Consider the following 10,589-nt stretch of genomic DNA (forward strand, 5'->3'; position numbering starts at 1 on the left):
AACTCAGAACAATTTACGAAATTATTTTTCAGGTAAAATCACATAATTTGCTCCGAAATCTGCAGGGATCGCACAGTGAAAGCAAACTGCCTGAAGGAGATTAACTTTCCTGTATCCCTTTTGACTACCTGCATATGCAGAGTCACTCTTAAGAATGATCAATCAGCCAACTGAGAGTAATTTTCCACTGCATAGAATTGCAAAGTGAATGGTTCATCTGTGAACATCAAGTATTACTTAGTTTTAATATGTAATTTTGACACCTGGGAGTAAAATCAGTTGGGACATATGTCACTTTCAGGAAAGCTAAAATGTAGGCAAGAAATACTCCTGCCCGCTTTCCATTTCTAATGACCAGATCAGCAACTCGTTTGTGAGCTGATTGGTGAATCTAGCCATGATGTACAAAATGTGATTTGTGTTAAACATGCTGAGGGCGACTTTTGATCTCATCACCAAACTGTGGTCGTGCTTTCTTCAGCGATATCCGTATAGCTTATGATGCTTGTTGGAGTGCGGGGGAAAATTTGTGGAGATGCTGTATCGAAATTTATAACTAAAACTTCACAAAATCTGTGCGTTGAATGAATACTATAATGAAACAAAATTAGGGGAGTCTACGGCGAGTGAGAATAACATCGGAAGTTGCATTATTGGTGAGTTACTAGTACTGATGCCAAAACAATAATGATGTCTAGGTCCCTATATAGTTCAGGACCTTTGAAAGTGCCTGTGAAACTCCATTACGTATGTGTTAACAGGGTGATTTCGACAATAATAAGAGGAGATCTGTGGGGATTGCCAAAATCCCACTAAGGCAGGCTACCGTTCAACTCACCCTCAGGACGATCATAGCTTCCCCAGTTGCCTTCAAAATTGCATCCAGAAGCCGGCTCATTTGTTTTGTAAACGTAGAAAATATGGTTGACCTTTGGACCAGCAGGTGGGTTTCCTTTCTCCAACAGAATTAGTTCATATTCACCAAGCAACTGGCCCTCCACCCGCTTGGCAGATTTACCCAAGAGTGAGCATTTCTTAACAGTGAACAAACCGTTGTTGAAAGTTTTGGTGGTGAACTAGATGGGGAGAAAATAAATCCGAGATTGGTTTTACATCCTTCAGGTGACGTTTCTATGGCAGTTTTTGGAAGAAATACGAACAGTTACTTCTCCTGAGACCATGGCATAAAATATTCATACACACGCAAGGTAGAACCAAAGTTATCCTTATTTTGGCCACACGGCAACCATACAGTTTGAGAAGATCGAACGCTTACATTTTTGCAGAGGCCCTTCACAACCGATGTCACGATGAGGAGCCCTGTCAGAGAAAGTGATTGAATCATCCGGTTATATGGCATTTGTTATTTGAGTGATGATACGAGTGCATGCACACATTATACATAAATATAAGCATATATACAGCAATGTATCTATTATGTTAACATACGTATAAATGTTATTCTACGTCCGCGTACATCATTTATACATATGGACATATGCAAGCACACAGTAATACGAACGTCACCTAGCAGTTGCATTTGTATCCAGTCGTTAGGCATTCAACTCTCTGTTTTCAAGTCCTCTGTGAAAAGGGCACTCTGCACAAACACTTTCCAATATACAGTGCTGCGATTCAACATCCCAGGTTGTAATATACCACTCATCAGAATAGTCCAGCCCTTAAATGGGTATTTCTGCGTTTTGGTTTTTTGTACAGTCTACCCTTGAAACGAATGCACTATCGGTTTAACATAAGTGAAGATCAGCGGGGATGACGTTATAAGTTATCAGTATTTCTAGTGAACCGATACTCAAATGATATACTTTTCTGGACACAACATAGGCGAATTATGACACATATTATTTCACAGTAGACACTTTTACCAAATAACATCCAATTTACCGAAGTTTTGAAGCATTTCCCCATTGTGATATTCGTCCCGTTTCAGTTCATGAACTGAGTTCAAGTTTTGCTGCTCAGTATAGAATCATCTTGGTTGGTAAGGCCAATGTTGGGTGGTTGTGATGTAGTGGTTTTTGGGGAGATAACTGGGTTCTAACCCACGTCAACACAACGCAATATGGCATAAGCTATGTCCCCTAATTCGTGAATCGACCACTGAACCACTTGCAATCTCCAACTAAATCAGTCAGTGAACGGGGAAAGACGATGCACGTTCATCAGACAATGATTATTACAGTGATCAAGGCTCGCATGTCACCCACACTCAAATGCCTACATCTGCACCACTGGTGCGCGGAAAGTCGGACGGAATTAGATCTGTGAGCATACGTAGTCAAATGAATAATTGACAAACACAGCTCAGTGTGATGTCAGCCTCTAATAGAAGGCATCGCTCAAAGCAAAACGGGATCGAAATGGTGGTAAAAGGTTTGATTAAGTTATAAGGCCAATGTGTATGTGAAACAAAAGCTGTTTCAAGCACACCGTCATATCGTGCAAAGGCCGCGATAAAGTGAACCAGCTTTGGGTGATAGGTAACGGATAGTAAAAGTGATCAATTGCGCCGAGGAAATAAACTTGGCCAGATGCCAACATTTCGCTTTGCTTAATTCCGGCAAGTAGTAAAAAAAGTGGTAAATAACTTTTGTGGAGAATAATCATTAAGTGGGCCCATTAAACTCATAATTCTGTTGCGTAAATAATGTAACTGCACATTGTAAGGTCATCTGGGCGCATAGACACGACCAAACGGTCTTCGAAAACCACCACTCGTTTTTGTTGGTAATCGCATCACAAACCAACAAAAAGAAGATTTTTCCAATAATTTTCTAATCTGGCCAAAAAAACAAGACGATTCAATACATCCGATCCCATGGTCTAATGGAGGAATCCGTGGATGAAAGTTTTAAAATTCGGAAGTAAATTTGCCTTTTAAGTACTGATGCTTCAATCCGATGGGTTTGCCTTTGATTAGTGTCGCTTATGGGAAGTTAGCGCCTCCAAAAAACTGATAAACGCGGTCAGTCTGGTGAATGACACGAAGACTTAGAGGAGATCAAGATAAACGGATGTTTCACAACAATGCCATGTTTATTCGGTGGAACAAGAATTCATAATTTACTTGATGACCGCAACGTCCTAGTTTTGAGTCGCTTCTAGTTCCCATAAAAAGTTAATGGGCTTAATATTTTTTCAGATATTCAAAAATTCCCAATTACATGGGTATGCTGAACTTGACGATTTCTTGTTGCCTCACGGAATTTGCAGCAAACGCATGAATTGAAATTTTTACTGCTTTGGTGCCAGCGCTAAGTTACTGGGGCACAACTAGGAGTAGTATCAGCTAACAGATATGGAGTTAGATAAGATTGTACCAGCGTTCTTTATTTGGTCTTTTAGTCCACGAATTTTCAGACTGCAGCCGGAAGTCACGAACAACATTTTCTATACTTCTCCTATTCTGAATATGTTTTAGTCCTGAATTTTGTCATCAAGATGTCTTTGTGTTGCCTTTATTTATCTGCACAGTTTCAATCTTTCGGGATATACAGGTAGATAAAGTTAGGTTTTTTAAACGAAGAAATATTCCAATCCTCTAAATACAAAATGATATGTTTTCTTTGAACCGACAGGATACTTGTTCAGGCTAATCTTTCGTAGCTGTGTTAGGGGAATGCTGTGAAAATGAATGCAACCGTGCTGATTTCTTTATTGAATGGGAAGAAATCAGTTGTAACTTTATCAAAGCACAAATCCGACATTTACTTTTGAACAATCGGTTACACTCAGAACACCAGTGACAAAACAAGGATATTCGAGTGTTCCTTTCAAAAATGACTTGCGCAGCTGCAGTGCCATATTACTATCCAAATCTATTAATATTGACACATTTGGACTACGAGGAATTGGAGCAAAGTTGAATGGATTCTTTCACAACCGTTCATCAAGATCATGCATGCTTAGGCAAATTTAATGTTTTTATCCAGACCACGTCAATACGCAAGCCATCCACGAATAATTATCCTGCAAAACTTTGCAACTCTGAACAATCCCACGTATACTTGTGGATTACCAGCGTGTAGTAGAATACAATCGATGGTGCTTCGCATCTATGTTTACAGCGTACTATTCCAAATAGTTTCATCAGTCTGTCTGCCACATTTTAGTTGATCCGAAGTCTACTTAGGATAGAATGCTATTCACACGTTTTTCATTGCGTTTCACGGTTAACTTGAAGCGTGGGTTTATTCAACATGAATATTTAGCCAGCCGTATGGCGAAAGGAGATTGGATGTACTTCTCCTTCGAGCTAATTTGTCGTCAGTCAATCATGTCTTATCTTTCCACAAACCGTTGGAATGTTCATGTTTCGACACAGTGACCTTTCCCGTACTCTAATGTGTCAGACCCATGCCGGATGCGTCACCATGTCAACTTAGCAGACAGGCAAGCTGAGTCGTTAGAAATTTTGTCCTTTGAATAGGGCTCTTTTTTCGTCCTCTTGTTTTGACACTTCAACGGCATACGAGTGGAGCAACCACATCTTGGACATTTGACCTGAAGTGATATGTGACTAGAATTAAAGTTCCGCCGTATAACCCATAATGTGAGACTAAATCTCTCAATAGTATCGTGCCTCATTGAAAAAGACATGTCATTCAGAACAGTTGCAATGTTTTAAATTGTTGTGTGATTATGGCAGCATGTCTATTCGCATCCTCGTTCATTATTACAACGTGATTTTTTCACATCAGTTTCACGTTATGCCAGCAGCATCTAACATACATGAGTGCGGGCTATCGCTTAGTGCTTGATCGTTAATGCACCGCGTGACATAGCACCATATTATGAACAAGCTGTTGATGCCTTCACAAATGTCTTTTGATCACCTAGTGGACTCCTGGTCGTTTTCGGATACAATGGTTAAACCTTCAGATGACCCGTTAATAGGCCGTCAGAAGAAGGGGACAAATAAACCAAGTAGTTTGGAGATTGTCATAACTTACCACAGCTTTGGTTAGTTACCAGTGAGGCTGAAGTTGCTATAGGGTTACCTGTCCTCTCCAGCGGAAATTGTACACTATACTACCTTTCATTGGTGAGAACTTCACATTTATGGACCCAAAATGGTCTACATAGTCGGATCACTCCATACTTGATGAGGCTACGTGGATACTCGTGTCCAAGCATGTACCGTCTGTTTTTTTACAACAGAGTGTCGGACTGCGTGGTTAAGACAAAAACAAGATAATAATAACCAGCATCTTAAAGCTAATTACTGCCATTCGATTCATTCGTTTAATGTCTTTGGTCCCAAAATAAAATATTCACCTGGGCGCTGGGCGTAAAGTGTCCCAAATCCGAAGACAGTTTCGAGTTTGGCTGATGAAGTTGGTGAGTGCTATTTTGAAACAAATCTGTTTTCTATCCCATTTTCACTTACTTCTCTTCAGTTTCACTGGTTGCTTGCTTAACCATTCGGTTGCACACCTAAGATCTATATTTGTGGCCTAAAAACTATTTGGCTTCCTTCATGAACAACGCGCATCGCCAATACTATCGATTTTCCAAGCAGTTCAATAAACCCATCGAAGTTTGACTAAAGTTTCGCGAACTTACATGCGTTTTATTTAACTAGTGTTTGTATACAGTGCTAGTTTCAGGTTAAAAACGGTAAAATAAAAAACGTAGTCTGTTTAAACTGAGTGATCACGAAAATTCTAGTTTAATGCACAACAGCATGTAAAGTAGCGGGCAAGTTAGCTGAATCCTGATCACTCCTACAGTTAATTATATTCTGACAGGTATGAGAGTAACCGCTATCTCTCTTGACACCACTAGTTACACGTGATCCAAGAGTAACTCGTAAGATTCAGCGGACGAGCGATTGGATGAGCATGTAGAAGCTGGTTTCTCTACATGTTACTGTACAATCAGACGAAACTAGTGTTGATTCTGAACTCGAGTCCCACTGCAAGCATCACGTTCCCACATCCTGTTGAAAGTTGGCAAATCGGCTTCACACATGCTGAAATTGGTTCCTTATGCATCAACGCTCGATTTGTTTTTACAGCTGGATAACCGCAGCATGGTGTGAATGTATGTGAAACATTTCTTAGCAGATGTACACCAATACGCTCGTTGATACCCTTCAAATTTTTGCTTGTAGCAACGCAGCGCAAGTTTTGACTCCCTAGTGCGACCAGAAATATTATTGTCAGGAGCTTGTAAAGGTGGCCTAAAGACGCTCTGAAAAATGTTTCTGTCACACATATCGTAACTCGCAGTTACCATTCAATTCACACTGTAATGTTCACATGGGAGTTTTATTGGTACACCTTGAGGGATGAGCTGGGGTCAAGCTGTCTTGGTGACAACACAACGTTGCTGTTGTCATCTGAGATGTATTTTTCTCTAATATTCGGGGTGCTGAATGCAGTGCGTTGGCCTTTATGTTACCTGCTCGAATTTCGGGAGATTGCTAGCAGTTGCACGATACTGGCAGGTTGTTCAACTAGATGGAATTCCACGCAATGAGGTGGCATATAATAACCTATAAACACAACAGCTAGCAGGAGCTTAACCATTTTGAAGACATGTTTGACTCACTTCCATAAGGGTTGTAGTTATCAGGTTGTTTCCCATTTTCTGAAATGAAATTTAACGCCTAATGAGAATAAGATAGAAATACTTTACATTCTAACAGGATAGTTATGTTCCTCGATGGAATATATGGCCAGCTTCAAAGACCACCAATCCGATTATCAATAATTGTGACCACCAAGCTTAGTTAAAGCAAAGACCTCAAGAACAGGGCGTTACGGTTAAGTTTACATTACGGTTTGCTCACAAGATTCCACGGAAAAAGCCAACTCTCCAAGAAAAACATCTTGTGGCTTTTGCATTCCTTTTTTAATGGAAATCTCCCAACCAGGGACAATCCAGCAAAAAATAACTTCTGATTTTATCAACTTAGTAGGAAATCTGATTAATACGAAAACTATAAAATTATGGATCTAATTCATTGACCTACATTTTCATAAACAGGGGCTAAGTATCATAATCTCCTTGTCGTTTGGACTACTGCGAAATGGAAGTCGACCTTATACCAACGAAGACAGTGGTTGGTTGGTACTCAGCATGTCTCATATTGGAAACCTTCGATTAAAAGATAATTAGTTTGGACAACAGGATGGCCGGTCGGTTCAGGAATTTACATCTTGGAAATCCATATTCGGTTTTGCAGGATCCAAAAACGATGAAGTACGAAATGTGCAAACTGAAACCGAATTCTAGGATTTGTCGTAAATAGTAAGTTAAACAATCGGCTTAAAATTACGATTCAGCTCTTGGCCTTGGAGAAACGGAACTTCTAGTGCTTTTCTCCTAGGTTGGAAGCGGTGTGCCCCGTAAGCAATTGTCTGTGAGTAAAAAAACTGAAGAAGTCTGTTTATGCAATTTCGGTGCAGCGTGCAAGACTAACAGACAGAACTACTCATAATCTAGAGGGAAAACTTGTGCTGCTCTAAAAACAGCAGATTGCTGATTCAGTCACAGAGTAAACGGAAACTCCTGGGTAAAAATATACCCTATTGATATCTAAATAATAAAACAACCACTTAGCAAGAAAATGCAGGTGGGCAATAATCGCCATACATAGTCGCACCCACGTTTGGTGCATAGGGTGTGCCCAATTTAGCTACATTCAAATGAGACCTAAAAACACTCAATTGGCCAGTCCGTTTGGCTACGATGCCGCAAACTATTGGCTAATTATCTATTGGCACAACGTAAACGGAGCACTGGAAGTCTAAACGGGTTTCTGAACCTACCGAACAACAGGCGGGATCAACTAGTTTATCTCTATCTCGAAACCTCAAAGAACCATCGACCTCCTCCAGTGTATGTAAACACCAAAGGATGCTGTTGAACCGCTACATAAACCCTATCATATCCGCTCAGCGGAATCATTCCACCCCCTGTTTCTGTTAGCAAGCAGTGGGCTTTATCCACTAAAAATGACACCTATGCAAAACAGCTGGTCATTTGTTTGTAAGCCTGAGGGCCCACAACCGTAACGTTGTCTATGCAGTACTGTCTAGCTGTGTGTGTATTTGATCGTTTTGAAGCCTCAATGAAAATCGGGGTGATTAATAATGACCCTGTTACCGCACTGAGAGAGCTGATAAAAGTGAGGATGAGCGTTAACTATTCCGTTTCACACTATTTAGAAATCAGGCTAAGCGAAGCCAAAGGGCCGACCCCCGGGTTACTTGTGACTTTCGAACTGTTAACAATCGATAATACGTCAAGCCTCATTGTTTCGAAAAATATCTCATTTACATATTTATTTAATTTTCAAAGGAGACTTGTTTATGATATTATGATATTATTCAAGTGCACGAACTGCACAAAGGTCACATCCTGCTTCAGTTGGTATAGTATTTGAGATAGTTCAGTATATTTTCGTAAGTAAAACTACTCAAAATGTTTCTGAAAGCTCGTTGACTGCGCACGAATGGTGATGTCCTTCTTGAGGCTCATTAGGTAGGCGCAGACCCCGATTTTCCGTCTCGAAAAGTACTCCTATTTGCATTCCAACTTAGTTTTTACGACAAACCCAGCTAAACCCCTTCCGTGTAAACCACACTGATATGCAAATGAAAGTATACATCAAAATCTGTGTGACTTTGATTCAAGTGTAACATAAGTTTGACGGACGCGGAGACTGCGCCTAACTGATGAGCCCCAAAAAGGAGGAAACAGATCTTGGACTGTCAAAGAGTTCAGCAACTTTTTAGCTGCTTCCTTAATGAAAAAGCCTTATTTTTATTCCGTTGTAGATACATGTCGGGTAAATCAAAACATGGCATGCGTAACTCATACTATGGGCCATTGAAGCCACCCATTTGCGTGGTCGGACAAAAGGAACCCGACCTATTTGTCTGCGAAATGAAGCTAGTGAAATTGAACAACTGGCCCTTACTGACCTACAAAGAAAACCAGGCTTTTTAAGATGGATAAAGCTATGGGCGTTTCGCAGCATCAATTGCTATCAAATGGTAGACAATAAATTAGTGGACAAAAGACAAGCTTTTGGAGTAGGACAAATTATAGGCTTGTTGTGAATCACATGAAAGTCAGAGAAATGGCCTTTCGGAAGGAACATGGCTTTAGCGTTAAGCCGATGGCCTGATGATGCTTTCGGCAACACTATATATTTAAGTATCTACATGGAATGGAGCTCACATATCGCAACCTACAAGAGTTGAATCCAATGGAAATTAAACTACAGTTGAAGAAGTACATTATGTGTGTTTCGAAACTAAAGGCCAAAGGCAGACAACCGCTCACTTTGAAGGAAATAAACTTTGACAACTTATTGCAGATAGCGAAACCGTCCAGGTAAAGTCACGTAGGGCAAGCGCCATCAGCTAATCGGTTTCAGGAGTTATGATCGCTGGTGAAGCTACCTGACTGGAAAGCCCCATAAAACGAATCGACTGGCGAGAATGGTTACTTCGCCGAAGTCTGGGAACCCAAAAACACCACAAGCAATCAATCTTGAAAACTTTCGCCGGTTCATACGTGATAGTTCAGGTGCTCTTAGCCTGCGCTGATGGAATAGTGGTAACATGCTGACCCCACTTTGGACTTCTGGAGTCCAGACCCAAACAAGAACAGGGGTGTACACTGCTGATCAGCCCTAATAAGAGTACAACTTGAGTTCTCTGTTTTGGCGTGGATCCATTGGTGTAAGCGCTCATCGGACTAAGGACTATTTTATCAAAAGCGATGTGACACTTTGGCTTTGTGAACATGGTGTGTCCAGCGTTCTGTGTACTTGATCCCAATCCGAGTGAGATTAAACATCGTTGCAAGGATCATCAAATGATACTTCTGTATTGGAACTACGCACTAAACGTGCATACGACAGGCCTATCAAGAGATGCGCCCTGGCTACCAAGCCCGACTACCCAGCAACCAAGAGTGGGACTCGCAGGTTGTGGGCAGACGGTCACGGTCGCCAATGAATATGGCTAAAAAATAATTCTAATTTCCTACTTTCCGGTTTATTTAGACGGCATGCAAAGTTAGGTCAATCAATGTAAATTAAACTGCGCTCACCTGAACTATCATCAACTTGTCCTTCTCCATCGACATTGAGGCATCTTTTCGCGCCGCTGTTGAGTTGAGTATTGATGTACCATATTAGGTAGTTTCCAGACAAAACATTTTTGTATTTTTTGGGGAGCTTTTCACTGTTCCAGTCCAGATTGAAGGTCAGATTACTGTGGTCGGGCGAGAAATGATATGTGCAGCTGGAAAACAAACGGCGCTTCCAAGCTTGTGGAGAACGTTCTTTTAGCTGTAAGTTAGAAAATAGAATAAGTCAAATGGATTAAATTTTCAGTCGTTGTTTAAGTTTATATATAGATACAGATAGGTATATGTGTGCATATTATATGTAAGTACATGCATACATATTTTCAGTGTTAAATCTACGTTTAGATTTTTAATAAATAAATCGTGATATCCAACGACATTCTGCTGTCCATCAGTAACTATAATTAGACTTTTTAGTTTGCTGGATTGAATGGTTCTGACTGAGGTCTGTTGAA

At 40.5% G+C, this 10,589-nt stretch overlaps 1 protein-coding gene across 1 annotated transcript; it reads right to left on the reverse strand.

Annotated features, from left to right (window-relative positions):
* Positions 1-812: 812 nt before the first annotated feature.
* T265_14814 (hypothetical protein) lies at positions 813-10,336 on the reverse strand (the record flags this gene model as incomplete). The annotated part of the gene is made up of 3 exons (XM_009175385.1): positions 813-1,076; positions 1,277-1,320; positions 10,096-10,336. Coding segments are annotated over 3 exons (549 nt in total), but the record flags the coding sequence as incomplete, so codon positions are not given.
* Between the last annotated feature and the right edge of the window lie 253 nt (positions 10,337-10,589).

Source organism: Opisthorchis viverrini (assembly GCF_000715545.1).
Source record: "Opisthorchis viverrini unplaced genomic scaffold opera_v5_269, whole genome shotgun sequence".
Taxonomy (NCBI): Eukaryota; Metazoa; Platyhelminthes; class Trematoda; order Opisthorchiida; family Opisthorchiidae; genus Opisthorchis; species Opisthorchis viverrini.